Source organism: Lepisosteus oculatus, chromosome 22 (genome assembly GCF_040954835.1).
Source record: "Lepisosteus oculatus isolate fLepOcu1 chromosome 22, fLepOcu1.hap2, whole genome shotgun sequence".
Taxonomy (NCBI): domain Eukaryota; kingdom Metazoa; phylum Chordata; class Actinopteri; order Semionotiformes; family Lepisosteidae; genus Lepisosteus; species Lepisosteus oculatus.
The window spans coordinates 1190878-1207586 of NC_090717.1; the positions used below are offsets into that span (position 1 = coordinate 1190878).

The 16709-nt window shown below is 49.4% G+C and overlaps 1 protein-coding gene across 2 annotated transcripts in view; it reads right to left on the minus strand.

Moving 5' to 3' along the window:
• The window catches only part of zgc:63587 (septin-2), a 33173-nt gene extending 23091 nt beyond the window's left edge, over nt 1–10082 (minus strand). The window contains exons 1-5 of one of the 2 annotated variants that reach the window (XM_006640100.3): nt 9975–10082; nt 4154–4203; nt 3220–3319; nt 2885–2971; nt 1920–2043 (exon numbers count right to left, since the gene is read on the minus strand). In XM_006640100.3, the coding sequence (XP_006640163.1) occupies nt 1920–2043; nt 2885–2971; nt 3220–3319; nt 4154–4180 (338 nt within the window). In that variant the 5' untranslated portion in view covers nt 4181–4203; nt 9975–10082. The remainder of the gene's footprint in view (nt 1–1919; nt 2044–2884; nt 2972–3219; nt 3320–4153; nt 4204–9974) is intronic. The other variant, XM_015365892.2, reaches the window with a different exon arrangement.
• Nucleotides 10083–16709: the final 6627 nt, after the last annotated feature.

The following is a 16709-nucleotide window of genomic DNA, read 5'->3' on the forward strand; positions in this document are numbered from 1 at the left end:
GGGGTTGGGGGTCTCGGAAGGAAGTCCAGCTGCTCTGTCCGTCAGCTCCCATTTGTGCATCGGGAGGAAAAGGACGCCGCAGGTACACCAGGAGCGCCGCACGTGAAGTACGAAAGTGTACAGGCGAGAGGAGACCTTTCTGCCCATCTGGCCCGTCTGTGGCTAATCGTTCCAGTCTCCCACCACCCTTTGTGTAAGGTAGTTAAAGGGCCTCCTATTCTCGGTTTCAAACGCAGTTTTCCGCTTGTGCCCTCGGGGGACCCCCTGCCTCACTCCGCCAGCACCTGTGATTGCATTCCCAGACACTTGACATAAACTGTACAATAGAAATACAATGAAACCAGAGACACGCCCGTCTTCTAAACCCTTCATCCAACTCAGGGACGCGGGAGAGCCGGAGCCTGTCCCAGAAGGCAACGGTACACGTGGACGCCAGCCCATTTCGGTGCTGGCAAACAGACACCAATTTTCCCAGAAGCCAATTAGCCTGCCAGTAAGTCTTTGGCCTGTGGGGGGGGGAACTGGAGCACCTGGGGGAAATCTGCATGAACACAGCAAGACCAGACAAACTCCACACAGACAGCGCCCCAGTAACTGAACCCAGGGCCCCAGCCCAGGATGGACCATTAGGAAATGGATGGATGTTGCACAGCGGTAAGGTGCTGCACTGCTGCTGGCCAGGCTGGAAGCAGTAACCTACTGCAAGTCCTGACCCTCACGCTAGAGGTTTAACGGATCTCTGAGCAAGTCCCTGGGGATCAAACCAGGGCGGACGACACACTTGTTCCAGGACGGCCGCAAGTCCGAGCTTTCCGTGAATTCCAGGGGAGCTCGTTCTGCCCCGTCAGCAGCCCGCTGCGGAAGTGCAGAGGACTGGGAGGAAGGGAACTTTGAAACAAAAAAAAATACAACCTCACCCCACCACCACCCCCTCCGTCATCTGTCATCTCCGTTGGAGGAAAGCCATGTCCAACTTTCACCCACTGCCCGATCTTACTTGCTTCTTGGATTTTCTGGGCTTTTCCCAACCTCGTTTTGTTTGTTTTAAAAGACGGAGCTGCGACAACAGGGCTTTCAGCGCCCCTGGCTCACTGCTGGGGGATTCTCCTTCACGCTCCCCAGAATCCTGACAGAGACACCCCCCCTCACCCTTCCTTTCTCCCCTCTCTCTTGTGCAAAACTACCACACATGCGGCCCATCTCGGGAAACTGGTCCGGAAAAAAAACGCAGAAGCAACCAGAACCATTTCTCCTCTCACACTGTCTCGTTCTCAGGCGGGCTGGAGGACTGGGCAGGAGATGCATGCAGAGCCATGTTCTTGCTGCTGTACACTGACAACACAGGAAAACGGACCAGACTGCCAGCGGACAGCGCTCTGATCCAGGCACATAATCCATCCAGGAATAAAACAACAACAAGGCGATGGGTCATTTCACTTTACACAGACTGGCCGGGAATGGAGGGAAATAAGATTGTTCAGATAACACCAGATCTGTAGTGTCCCTTCTCAAACACTACAAACCCCTTTTACAGAACCGTTTCCAGACTTTTTTGGCTGGAGGACACTGTGCAAAGAAACCCCTCTCAGGAGGAGCCACCCAGTTTAAAGATAAACCAGATTAAAGACCTGACTACTCCTACTCTTGACTATAAAACTGCAGGAGATGTGTTCACTGCCAGCGTGGGGGTGTCTATTACCCGACATGCCGCTGGAAGCATTCGTTTCTGGGGACCCCCCCTGCACAGCCCCCGAGAATGCTGGTGACAAACCCCCGTTTTATACCCCAGGAGTCTCGCCCTCTTCCCCCGAGACAGAGGACGTCGACGACCCCAACGCCAGAAGAACACACACAGAAAGAGCAGCGCTGCCAAGCGGGGAAGACGCAGGCGGGACAGGCCGAGCGCCGAGCAGGCTCACCAGTCCTGGCTGTTGATGGCGTCGCCGTAGCCCGGCGTGTCCACCACCGTGAGCCGCAGCTTCACACCCCTCTCCTCGATCTCCACCGTGGACGCCTCGATCTGCACCGTGCGCTCGATCTTCTCTGGGAGGCGAAGGGAACACCGTGTTACCGCAAGGGGCCCGCCCACCGGATCGAGGACGCGTTCGGCGACGGGAGAAAGCAACGCGGCCGATGGGATCGACGCGAGAGCCTCCCGGGGGACTCAGCTGGCAAAGGTGCAGGTTGAATTCTGAGATCTGGGCGTCACGGGTTCGAGCCGGGGTCACGTGGGTCACATTGCCACCTGGTTCCCAATGTGGCGGCACACGACAAGCTCGGCTTTTCAGGGATGAGGTCTGATTATCCGGACAGGGTTGTCCGTTTTCTCAGAGAGGCAGAAGCCTGCAGGCTTGTGGTGCCGCTCCTCCCATCAATGCCAAAACCTCTAGGGCGGGGGAGGGGCATCTGTGACGTGTTAAAAGGCGATTGGCTCGAAGGAGGGTGGGAGGAGGAGTCTGCCTGTGCACGTCCTCATTCTCCCCCGTGTGCAGTCACAGGGTTTGTGGCCGTGTGCAGGCATGTGAAAAACACACAATCGGCAATTCCAAGATGGATGTGTAAATAAAATGGTGTCAAAGACAGGATGAGGATGAGATCCTCAGACATTTTAGCTACTAAAGCCAAAATAATCTGGAAGGGCTCAGCAGACTCCTCTCTTTTTCAAACCTCCTTACGATTTTTGTGCTGGGGGCTCTGCGCGTCAAGACCGGACGGACCACCAAGCAACCCTGGCACCTGCCAAGCTACACTGCTCCACTGTACAGCAGGAGCGTGGCCTGCCGGACCTATACCGGGGTCCGGCAAAGTCCTGCTGCTGCCACCGCCAGCCGCTCCTCCCCCAGGCCTCCGAGGGGCAGGGGACGTGGGCAGCTCTCGGCCTCACCTGCGGCCCCAGGGATGTAGCGCTCCGGGTACAGGTCCGTGAGGAACAGGCTGTTGATGAGCGTCGACTTCCCCAGGCCCGACTCTCCTGCAGGAACAGAGACAGCACACCCCACGCTGAGCCTCAAGACGCCTTTCTGCAGGAGCTTCACCCGGTGCTCCCGGGACCGGCACTGTACCCACTCGGGCAGGACAAGACCCCAGTTTTTATTTCCAGGAGACAGTTTCAAGAGGTCAGCCTTTGAAATGACCGAGGTTCGGGCAGAGAAACTCCCCATGGAGGGGTCCGTCCAGAAAGCCCACGGCCCCCACCACTCTTCCAGCAAGCAGACTCACCCACGACCATCAGGGTGAATTCGAATCCCTTCTTCACCGACTTCCTGTGGACCTGATTCGGCAGGTTGGCAAATCCCACATATCCTGCAGCCTCTGGGAACTGAAAACGGGAACAGTAAGACATGCTGAAAGGACCTGTCTCTTGCGCTGACTGCAACTGCCTCTATACGGTATTTTGACCGAGTGCTGAAGGCAGTCCAGCACCATAACCAAGATCATTACACCTGCAGCACAGTGTGGAAACTAACTTAGCTCTCAAGAGATGTACTGCACTACAGTGCTGATTCAGAAGAGCAGTGAGGAAGACGGCAAGAGCTTTCTTTCGTCAGCAGCCATTTCACCCTGAAACTCGCCGCTGACAGCCCACTGAAGCCTGGTCAGTACCTGGAGGGGAGACTCCTGGGAAAGCTAAGGTTGCTGCTGGAAGAGGTGTTAGTGGGGCCAGCAGGGGGCGCTCACCCTGTGGTCTGTGTGGGTCCTAATGCCCCAGTATAGTGACGGGGACACTGTACTATAAAAAGGCGCCGTTCTTTGGATGAGACATAAAACCGAGGTCCTGACTCTCTGTGGTCATTACAAATTCCAGGGGTTTCTCGAAAAGAGTAGGGTTGTAACCCCGGCGTCCTGGCCAAATTTCCCATTGGCCTTTATCAATCATGGCCTCCTAATAATTCCCATCTCCGAACTGGCTTCATCACTCTGCTCTCCTCCCCACTGAGAGCTGGTGTGTGGGGAGCGGACTGGCGCATCGTCCAGGTGGGGCTGCACACTGGTGGTGGTGGAGGGGATCCCCATTACCTGTAAAGAGCTTTGAGTGGAGTGTCCAGAAAAGCGCTAAATAAGTGTAGGGAATTAGTGACTATTATCACTAAGAGACGTCCAGGTGTCCAAGTGAAATTTCTGACAGTCAGAGCCTGTGGAAACTCTCACTCACCTTCCCTTTCTCTCCAGACTGAGACATCGCCAGTGACCAGGAGCCCAAACCTACAACACAAACACAGGAGGCTCATTCATTGCACTGCTGTTCAGAGAAAACGCCAGTTAAGAAAACAAACTCTGAAAGAGGCATTTCAAGAGCCTACAGAGAGCCTAGATTTATGAGACATTTTACAGCCCCATTGTGCAGGTTTCTTTTGTGGGAAAGAAAAACCCGGGGATGTGAATGAGGCAGGAGGTTTTACGAGCCCGGCTGAAGAGCCTTCCTTCCTCCATCGCTCTGCTGGGGATTCAGCTCGGGCAGCCGCCATCGTGGCGCAGACACCAGCAGAAACGCTCCGCGGGGTTGATCCCAGAGCAGCTCACCAGCAGCCCCTGGATCTTTCCCAGCACGTTTCGCGTCGGGCTTGAAATAAACAGCTTGGTCTCTGGTTTAAGTGGGGGAAAAGTATGCGAGGGCCCAGAAATTGTATAATAAGTAACGACAGGCCACTGGGATCAAAGGCCTACGGAGAAAGCAGCCCAGCCTGCTCAGAAAACGACCTTTTGAGGGCTTCCTGCTACTGTACGGAAACTGGACCAAATTTCCTAACCATGCCTAATATTCTGATACCAATGCAGGCTGAGGATAACAATGTCTGTTTCATGTCTCTTTCCCATTCTGACGTTCTCATCTGCTCTTGATAGATGTCTTTTATAACTGTGCCACCTCTTTCAGACAAACCTGAAAAAACACCAGTAAGGCCACCGGAGAGGAGGTCACTGGCTCTACTGATCGAGGTCGAGGTCCCTTTGAAACCCCCCTTTAGAAAGAGATCATTTGGATTAGCCTGCCAAACCCAACCAGCCTGTGTGATGAAGGTGGAAACCCACAGGAAACATGCAGACTCCAGACAGACAGGCGTGCCGGCCCAGAATCGAACCCGGGACCCCGCCGCAGAACTGACCCCCCCCATGCAGTCGCACTGCCCAAGCAGCCGGACTGCGTGAAGCAAGCGCCTGGTGGAGAGAGGCAGCAGAGGACGGCGCCGAGAGGCTGCGACACTGTGGGGAATGTTTCAGGGGTCAATGACTGACGCAGAAGCAGGAGGCCACAGGAGTGTGATGCAAGGCGGGGTACACCCTAGACAGGACGCCAGTCCAAGGCAGGGCACACACACACACACACACACCAGGGCCGATTTCCCCAGAAGTTATTTAACCGGATTGTGGGAGGAAACCAGAGCGCCTGCAGGAAACCCATGTGAACATGGGGAGAACATGCAAACTCCACACAGACAGTACCCCCAGGCCTGGGAGTGAACCCTAGGCCCCTGCGCTGGAGGGAAGCCAGGCTAACCGGTGCAGCCCCACGCCGGCCCACAGAGGAACAGCTACAGCTAATCCAAACACGAGACTCCCCACCGCGCTGGCCAAGGTATCCGCCAGCAGGAACAGACCTCCAGCCAGCTCCCGGAACTGCGGAGGGCTGTTATTCCAGAGCGCCGGCTAACTGAACCTGGAGTGCTCTGCGAAAATATTAAATCAACTTCAACTTATTATCTGGGAGATGATTAATCAAGCACAGGACTGTAGAAAAAACCCAAATGGAATTTACAACAGCAACAAAGTGGGCCCACAAATCTTTCAGTGGAGATTTAGTGAAAGTTTGAAGCCGTCCATACGCAGCGAGGTTTTCACAGATGTGTCGTGTCCAGCTGCCCGACGGCCGCAGAAGAAGAAATCAGTCAAGCGCTAAAGGAAACGAGGAGTGCAATCCTTTCAAATCCCCAATGGTTCTCACGAACACCCCGCTACAGAAAGACGCCAGTCTTTTCGAAACACTAAAACTGTCATCCGCGGCTGAAACAGCCGCTGCCAGTTACAGCAGGTACCCTTTCTTTCTTAAAAAAAAAAAGTTCTTCTTCACGTGTTGTTCTGGAGCGTCTTGTGTTGCTGCCTTATCTGGGGAGCAGAGCATTGGCAGAGCGGGGCGTTCTGCGAAACTCCCGAACAATCAACGGAATTCAGAACCCACAGACAACTCGGAAAAACATGGTGCCCGGCGATCTGTTCAAATAAACACAGCTAGTTCCGAGTTAGATGTTAGCGTGAGGGGTCTCGGGGGTTCAGGCCGAACCCTCTGCTCTGCTGAGAACGCTCCTGGCGGCAGGAAACCACAAGCTGCCAGGGAACAGATGGCCAGCGACAGGGGTGAATTATTTACTCAGATCCCCTGACAGACGGACGCAGCTCTCTGGGCCACGCCACACCCACAGGACCAATCCAGCTGCTTTTGAGGAAAGCCAGGATCAAAGACCTTCAGAGGCGAACAAGACTCCTTGGATGTCATTTTTTTAAATCAAAATCGTCCGCACACCTTTTTCCGACTTTGAATTGGCTGCGGGATTTTGTTTTACTGTTCTCAGGTGGGTACTTTACAAGTGGTGTGCTACAAAGCAACGCTGTACTGGGCACTTTTTTTAACTCCCTGGAGAATAAAATTACCGACAAAGAATGACAGACAAGAACTGTAATGGTACTGCGTCTCACCTAGAGAATACTGCACAACAATCCACACTGGGCTGTTGATTGGGTGGGCTGCTGAACCCAAGCAAAAGGAATGTCAGAGATCTTCGGTTTCGTATTCAAGAAATGAAGGCCACCAGCTCAACTCACGCCGACAGACGACTCATTTTACCACACAGCCCCCACCGCGAGACCAAAGGGAGCACAGAGGGTCACCGCAGGTTCAAGAAGGTGAGCCGCAGCACAAAACTGGGCACACACGACACACGACACACGACACACGACACACGACACACGACACACGACACACGACACACGACACACGACACACGACACACGACACACGACACACACGACACACGACACACGACACACACGACACGTCACACACACGACACGTCACACACACGACACGTCACACACACGACACGTCACACACACGACACGTCACACACACGACACGTGCCCTGCTCCCCTCGACAGGACGGGAGAAGATCTCAGCTGATAACTGACAACCAAAGGAAATATAATTCCGCACAGAGCTCTGCTTGCATCCAGACTTGTGTCTTGTCCCCCCCCCACCACGATGGCTCGTTTTTTACTTTTTTTAAGTGACTTAAACTTGTGCCCACTCACACACAGCCTGGGGATTTTCTTTCCTGGAGCAAACGGAGCGACGCCCCCTCACAGAAGAGCATTACAGCTGTGCCGCCCCTGGGATTTGAACCCACAACCCCCCCACCCCTCAGGTGCTCGTCTGGAGCCCTGACTGCTGTGCCACACTGCTGGCCGTTTCAGCTCCAGGCTGCTCCACTCTCGCGAACGGGAGGCCTGGGAGAGGCGCCGGGTTTCAGAATCCCTTCAGCTCTGACCGGGAGCGAGAAAGGGAGGAGAGGATCTGGGACCAGCTACCCAGCCAGGGGGTTGAAGCTGAGCCCCAGACTCAGGTGGTTTACAGCTACAAGAGCCGGGGCAGAGAAGCTCTTCAGCTTTCTTCCTTCAACGCACAGGCAAAGTCGAGCCCGGCAGCAAAGTCGAGCCTTTGTTTCTTTCTCCGAAAAACAAAACCTGTTATCTTTCCCTATTTTAAGCAGAAGCTCCGACGCCAGACGTTAGCGTACACAGAGCATAAAAAGAAACTCATCGCCTCTGGGAATCTGCGGCGGATCGATCAGGACAAAAGCCTTTTTTCCCCCCCGGACAGGCGGGCTGACAGTTAATTGACCAGACCTCACACGGCTAGATCCGTTAATGCCGGCTGTCCAGCAGGGGGCCCACAGGACCCAGGCTGGCCGGCTTTCTGCCACACACCGGCGCTCGTCCTGCCAGGTTCGAAACCGCGGGCTGTGCTCACCCCAGCGGAGAGAGCTTCAGCCCGGCCTCCGGCTCATCGACGACACAAAGGCGCCGCTCTCTTGATAACGGGGACCTGCCGGTCCCTTTCAGCCGGACGCGGTCTTGATTTCCCCCAGGCTCGACGCTCACACCAGCCCCTGAGCCAATCAGCTCCTCCCTAACGAGGTGGTGTTGGGCTCAAGCCGCAGAGCCACTCGAGTGAATCAATCATGAATGACCGATTAATCAAAACAACACAGGGACTAATTTAACCAAGTAATAGGCTTATTCCATGCTGAAAAGAGAAAAAAAGAAAACAGTTGTGGTGTCTTTCTTCTCTTTTCAGCATGGAATAAACCCATTACTTGTTCCTTTGCAGCCTACACATGCTGACGCAGCTCCCCACCTGAACTATTTCATCAATATACAAAAACAGGCTTTTGTCATTTTTTCTCAAAACACACAAAAAGAGAGAGAGAGCTAAGGTCCCTTTTGCAGCTCCATACATATTTTCTCATCATTTCCTAGCTTCTTTAATTTGCCGTTTCAGCAAGGGAACCCAAGAGGTTCTGTTGGCGATAAAAACAGGGAAAATGAAAGACGTGAATCCCGGAGAATCGTCTTTCAGCTCCTGGAAGCCAAACGTGCACTAAGGTTAGCGTGCTCTCGGGGAATTCGCCGCACATCTAGAAGAAAAAAAAAACTCTTCTGGTGTTCTCACCTCTCCCTCATATTCACAGTGTCCAGACACCCAGCCTGAGGAAACACAGCACTGCTGTAACAGTGAGGATGGAAACGGTCGCCAATTTCAAATTCATGGACTTTCGTGCTCAATTTCATAAAGCTTTGAGAAATAAAACAAAACACTTCAGTCACAGTTCCATTACCTTCATTTGCTTAATCAATTCAAAAACTGTGGAAGTTTTCCTCGGTAAACAGAGGTAAGAAAGTTGGTTCAAAGTGCAACAGGGCAAACCAGACAATATTTTATCCCGCACAACCAGGGATCACGGCCGCCGAGCAAATTCAATGGTGGCTCGCAGCCATGTTACTGGCGCACCAAACGATAAGAGCTTTAATGATTGTTTCTTTGAAACAGGAAAACGGTGTTATAAAAATGATGAAGCACAGCGGGGTCACTTATGCCAAAACACCACGAGGGAATAAGAGCTTTAATAATTAATTCTGTCAGAAACAATTTTTTTTTCCCAAAACAACTTCCCGCGATTGCGTCAGGTTTTAAGGATGTGTCTCTCTTATCAAGGAATTAAATGACACTTATGAGACGCATCACTGGTGGACTACAGCTGGACTAAACCGGTTGGATGGATTTTCATCGTTATTGATAAAACAACGCAACACTACTACTAATAATAACATGCGCTCTGAGTGGAAAGTCCAGAAAAGCGCTATATATATGTAAGAAAAGAATACTAATAATAATAATAATTATTATTATTATTATTATTAAAGGAGTCGTTATTGCTGTGACTAAATTATGCTATTAAACAGTTTGTCGATTTTATGTTTTATTGCAGTTAATCAGGTGTGCATAGCAAATTTGTTGGGAAAAAAGGAGCTCGTGGGAGGTAGGGCGCGCTCTCTTCCCCAAAATCCCGAAATCCGTCCCCACCCAGCTGGGAGAAGAGAGTCCGGACGGAGCCATTACCAGGGTTATAACTGGCTGCACTCAGACCAGAGCTCATTAAAGGACAGTTTGTGTCACATTACTGTGCGCCTATTAGTTAACTCGTCGCTCGGTAACGTCGTATCGACGTTTCTTCCCGTCTTTTTCCAAATAGACAAAAACTTTTGGGCACCTGGATACAAAATAAGCTGTTCACACCCCAAAGTTTTCTGTGTTTTCCAGAAGGATTACTTTAACAACTTCCAACAAATGGACCCTGGAGGTTTTGTCCTTAACGTCACAGCTCACGCCCACCTGAGTTTAGGCAGTTTGTTTTAGCACTCCTTACCTCAGTTTAATGTACCTGAATAAAGTTTTAAAAATGATGTCTCCCTCTGCTCTTCTCTCTATCCCAGGCCGATCCAGGGAATCCGGAACCTCCCCGATTTATTCCGCCTTTATCCCATAATGCAAACTTCTGCGCTACGCTTCGGAAAACACTGTAAAACTGCGTGAAACGGAAACCATTTTGGATCTAACAGCCAGCGGTAAAGGGTGTAACCGAAAGGTAGCTTTGAGCCAACATGGCGGACTGAGGGACGCAGTGTCTTCCTCTCGTTCCATTGTTTCTGTTGGTGGCGTCACCCTTTCTCGTTTCTCTTGCATTTTAAAAACATAAAAACTAATTTTAAAACGTGTTCAAACGAATTAATTTTACAGATGCAATAGCATCATGCAGAGAGAAGCCAAATACACATATGATATGTTGTGTTGGAGTTTTAACATATATATGCATTCGAATTAGAAGTAAGGTTTACTACAATGATCGAAAACGTGAAATTAATGCGATTGTACCGCGCTATTTACATGCAATACGCAGCAGCAAGCAAGCTTAAGATTTTCTTTCTCTTTTTAAATGTTTTTTTTATAATACAGCCAAATATGTGTCCAGGTCTGCATCGTTCTGTGTTCATGAAAAGAGACTTGACATTAAAAGAGATAACCGGATTATTTTAAAATAATATCTACATTTCGGAAAATCCACTAATGATTAGGATGGGGTGGCAGTCTGGAGCTGCAGGCTGATTGTTTTCACTGTAGTCCCACAGCCTGTACTCATACAGTCCAAATGGAGTTTACAACACAAATTCAGGCAGAAGGTTAGATCATAATCTCACACACTTTTGCTTATCTACGAATATAAATCTCGCACCCAAGTTCTTTGGACCCTGGAAGGACTCCGGAAGGTCTCGCTCTGAACGGGGGCCCCTCAGGATATTGGGGGTTTCGTTCCAGAGCCAAGACAACGAGACCCTCAACTGGAGGGAGAGGATCGTCAGGGCGAACGCGAAGCTGGGTCTGTGGAAAACGCGGTCGCTGTCCCTCGGGGGAAAGCGATGGTGTTGACAGCAGACATCCTGCCAGCTTCTTGCCAGAGGAAGCCAGGGTATCAGAGTCAATACCTTGCTGGACAGTTTGTTCCACAGCGGTGGCTCTGTGGCTCAGGATCTGCGCCTGTGGGTGGGAGGTTCCTGGTTCAAATCCCACGGCCAGCAGAGGAATCCTACTCCGTTGGGCCCCTGAGCAAGGCCCTTAACCCCAACTGCTCCAGGGGCGCCGTATGAATGGCTGACACTGTGCTCTGACCCCTAGCTTCTCTCCCTGTCTGTGTGTCTCATGGAGAGCAAGCTGGGGTCTGTGAAAAGACACATTCCTAATGCAAGAAATTGTATAGGGCTAATAAAGTGATCTTATCTCTTACATTCTAAAAAATGATTAGCTTAACATCAAATAACATTTTTTCGAATGAGCCACCACACCTGTTACCTGTTACCTATACCTATATTACAATTATCTTTTGTGAAATGTATTTTGTGAAATAAAGTTTATTTTGGAAAAAAGAATACAAGTCTCACACCCGGATCTTGAATCTCTTTCACATTCTCTGCCTCCACATCTACACCCTTGTACCTCGCAGTGGGGGGGAGGGATGGGCAGCTGTTCTTATACTTTATACATCTTCATCTCTCGCTCGTTAGGATCCCAACGACCTATCAAAGTCAGACTCTGGGAGGGAGGGAGAGGATTGGGATCGAACCCGGGACCTGTTCACTCCCTCTGCTACCCTTATGGTGACGAGAAGGACTTTTCTGTTGAAGAAAACTAATTTTGGTACAAACCCCAGCTGTTCGGATGGAAACAGATGTTAAGTCGCTTTGGATACCACTGACAGCTGAACTAAATAAAAGAAGCAGGAGATGAGGTAGAGTCAGGGGATGCTGAGCAATGGTTGACGTTCAGATCTGGAAAGTGTGGGAAGACCGAGTCTTGTGAAACGCACACGAAATGGTGAAAGGAGAGCCGACGTGCTCAGTGCAACGATCCCTCTGGCGATAATCACAGTCCCAGGCGCCTGTGTGTCAGCACTCCCACAGTCCTCCGAGTGAAGAGGTGCCTCCTGTTCAGACTGACACTCATGTCCACAGCTTCCCACTTGTGACCTCTGGGATGACTTTGTCAGAGCCTTGGAGGATTTTCGACACGTGGATGAGGTCCGCTTGTAGTCCGCCTGTAGTCTTGTGAGTCCAAGACTCGAAAAGGCTCGGCTCCTTCAGCCTCTCGGTGTCTGCTGTCTGAAAAGACCCTGTGCAAACATTTTGTGCAGAACTTCGATTCCACTACGTCGTTTGCACAATACTACCGTGGCTTAGATTTCAACTTATGTCTTATGTTGCAGAGGAACCAGGCTGCTCTAGCTCCTCTGTTTGAGCAGGCCAAAATAATTTGCATCTGCTGTGTGTTTCTGTCAGATCTTATAATTGGGTTGTGCCTTCCAACTGGCAGACCTTCAAGAGCCAATTACAGGCTGCGCTGGGGTCACTCATCTCCAACCCACTCTGCATGAGGCCCTTACAGTCCACTTCATCCAGCACACCCATACAGCCAGCGTCCTAGCTGCAATTACATTGAACTGCACAGTTATCAGCTAGCAAATAATTGCAGCTCTGGCTGTGACAGGCCGACCTGTTGAAATTCCTTTCCATACTTGGGCACATTCTAACAATTGAACCACGCAAGGGTCCGCAAAACTGACAGTTTCGAGATCATGATTGGATTTTTTTTTAATCTTCTGAATAGCTGCTGGACATCTGGGTCATTGGCCTAGTTGCGTCGCACTTGCAGGAATGTAGCAGAAATTCCTGCTGGTTGACTGATAAAGCCTACTGTCAGGTCCCGTGATCAGATATTGTTCTGACCCCACAAGCACAAGAAGTCACGATTTAGGAGTTTTGCAACTGGGGTTGCGATCGCCTTGTAATCCTCTGTTTATAGCAGAACAGGAAGCTGTTTATACTGACTCAGTTGCAACCCGACCCCTAACATTAGACAAAACTACACCCAAAACACTGATTCATCTTCTTTTCATGAGCAGACTCTCCATGTAACTTTTTTCTGCCGTTCCAGTTTGAGAGGTTAATGAAAGACACAGCAGTGCTGTGGTTAGCATTGCTGCCTCACAGCGCTGGGGTCCTGGGTTCTGTTCTGAGCCGGGGTGCTGTCTGTGTGGAGTCTGTATGTTCTCCCCCGTCTGTGTGGGTTTCCTCCAGGTGCTCCGGTTTCCTCCCACACTCGAAAGACATGCTGGTAGGAATATCGGCTTCTGGGAAAATTGTCCCTGCCATGAGCATGTGGCTGTCTGCCCTGTGACAGACTGGCATCCCATCCATGTTGCTCCCCTGCATTCACAGACACCATAAAGAGTCATTTGCCAGCAGCCATATCACCCTGCAACTCACAGCTGGCAGCCCACTGAAGCTCAGCAGTGTGAGCCTGGTCAGTACCTGGAGGGGAGACTCCTGGGAAAAATTAAGGTTGCTGCTGGAAGAGGTGTTAGTGGGGCCAGCAGGGGGCGCTCACCCTGCGGTCCATGTGGGTCCTAATGCCCCAGTATAGTGACTGTAAAAAGGCGCCGTCCTTCGGATGAGACGTAAAACCGAGGTCCTGACTCTCTGTGGTCATTAAAAATCCCAGGGTGCCTCTTGAAAAGAGTAGGGGTGTAACCTCGGCGTCCTGGCCAAATTTCCCATTTGGCCCTTACCGATCATGGCCTCCTAATAATACCCCTCTATGAATTGGCTACATTACTCTGCTCTCCTCCCCACTGAGAGCTGGTGTGTGGGGAGAGGACTGGCACATCATCACCCAGGTAGGGCTGCACACTGGTGGTGGTGGAGGGGATCCCCATGACCTGTAAAGCGCTTTGAGTGGAGTGTCCAGAAAAGCGCTATATAAGTGTAAGCAATTATTATTAATTATAATTATTATTATACTGCTCATCCTCTGAGGCAATCAGTCTTCACTTCAGCTGTGATCTCTTTTGCTACTTATTTACATGCAGAAATACACAAACAAGCATGACTGGATACGTGCCTACACCTTACTGTACTGTATGCCCTGCCATCTGTGTGAATTCACCAGCGCTGCTCCTCAATGTAAAAAAGGCCAGAAACCTGGGGGAGGGGATAGAGACAAGACAGAAATCAGAGAACAGCTCTGGCAGCGACTGGAACTCTAATGTCATGTAGGTTACACTACAAACAGTAGGTTTGCCACACGGATCACACTGTTAAATTTAGAAGCAAAATTACAGGTTGGTGTCTCAGACTAAACAAGTGCAGAGCAACAAAAACAAAACTTGAACAGCATCCTGATAAGCTGGCGGGTCTTGAGAATCCTGGAGCCAGAAAATCAGAAACCAGATTGAACTAAGAATGGACAGGTACATTAGTGTGGTTTTGATATCCCTTGGTATTATCAGTGGGATGAGTTTTGTAAAGTGTTTGTTGTAGTTTTTGACACTGATTTTTGCTTATGGACTTAGTGGTGGTTAACCCTGTAGTTACAGAATAGAAAAAAAGCTAAATGGTGTCATCTAATTTTCAAACTTTCTTATGTTTTAAATATAACTTGGAGCCCAACCATGTGTCCACAATTCTCTTTTGTCATAGTCTATCTACTCTGGCAATGTAGGTACTCTCATGTTTGGAACACTATGGGTCAGGGGTCACAGGGCTCAGCTCTGGTGATGTCTTCCCTGAGCTGGACAGGTGCCTGACGAGTAAAGCCCTCTGTGACACAGAAAGCCCAGTTTGGCCAGATCCATTTCCCTCCCTCTCCCTTGGGTTTGCAAGTTTCCTGTTATGTTTCACACTTGAGCAAAATACATTCTTTAAAAGTTGAGAGTTTCCTTGAGGATGGGTTTTTTTTCTGGTCTTCTGTTTGACGCTTGATAAATGACAGGAAGTTAATTTAAGATGATCATAAGTAATTATAGACAGTGATATTCATCTTGCAGTTTAATTATGGGAAAATGATGCACTTCAGAATGACTGGACCTTCCTGCATCTCGTGGTTTCTGTGCAAGAGTTTTGATTCTCCTGAAGGCATGTGAGCAGTTTCCTGAGCTGCTCTCTGCTCTCACACTGCTCAGCACAGCAGCACACTGTTAAGCCAGGGAGGCACAGTAGGTCAAGGCTACAGCAGTGCAGGCTGACACACAACACAGGGGGACCGACGTGTGGCACCAGGCAGGGATGCAAGTTTGATTTTCGCTCCTAAAAGAGTCCTTAAAGAAAGCCTTAGCCTTCGGAAAGCAGGGCTCTTCATAAACGGCACCAACTTGCAACAGAAAAATGACAACCCTTTCAACTTCGGCTCTCGTCCCTCAGGTGAAATCTCCAAGAGAACGCTACATATTTGTGAGACACTACTCCCCCTTATCTTATTCTAAAACACCTAGAGGACCCCAATGCCTATGCTCGGATGCTGTTTGTGGACTTCAGCTCTGCTGCAGCCCCATCTATTGATTATAAGCTGTAGCAAATGTCTTTTAACCATAACATTATAAGATTTCTGCAATGGTGTGACAACAACAGCCTAATTTTGAATGCTAATAAAACAAAAGAAATAGTTTTCGATCCCAGGACAGTTGGTGATCACTCACAGGTAGTAGTCCACATCAAACTTATCGCTCAGGTTGACTCATATAAATACTTAGGTGTACACATAGACCATAACCTGTGCTGGTCTACTCATGTGGAGAGTGTTTGCTCCAAAGTTCAGCAGCGCTTATATTTCCTGCGAAGACTAAGGGTGTTTGGAGTTCGACAGGAAGTAATCCTACTCTTCTACCGTGCTGTAATCGAGAGCATTATCAGATATGGTATTACCGTGTGGTTTGGTCATCTATCAGTTCATTTTTAAATCGCAAATCACCCGCCTCATCCAGACAGCTTTGAAGGTCATGGGAGTGAAACAGCACCCCTCCCTGCAAACAATCTGTGAAAACTCCCTAATCAAACAGGCAGGAAAAATTATATCAGATCTTTCCCACATCCTCAACTCTGAATATCATCTTCCTTCTGGCAAACGTTTTAGGGTTCCCAAATAAAAGTCAAACAGATACAAACATTCCTGTATTCCACTCTCCATTAAAGCCATCAACACAAATGTCAAGGATAAACACAATTTTGACTCTGAGTCAAAATTGCACTTGAGTGCAATATGTTTTTGTGATGTGTTATAAATGTTACATGTTGTTATGTGTTATACTGTAGAGTGTAGAGTGATGTGCAATATTTTTCTTATTTTTTTAAATAGTAAAATGTGCAATGTTTTTCTTATTTTTTGTAATAGTATAATGTGCCATGTTTTTCTTCTCTCTCTTTTTTGCATTCTATTCTATTTAAATGTTCAGGAGTGCTGGGTGTCCATAAAAATATTATATATATCTTATCCTATCTTATCTTATCTTATCTTATCTTATCTTATCTTATCTTATCTTATGCATCATGAACAAATCCAGGATAATTATCATGGATTACAGAAAGGCGCTGAGACCACACAGCGAGCATCATTCAATCACTGTGCGTTGTGTCGGCTCAATAAGTACACAGTGCTAACCTTCCAAGCTGATTTCCTATGGACAGTTTGTACAAAGCACTTCCAGTGGCGAGTGATGTACTTCAAGTTCTCTCCCTGTGAAAACCACACTCATCCTTGACTCCCAGGGTTTGCAGGACGG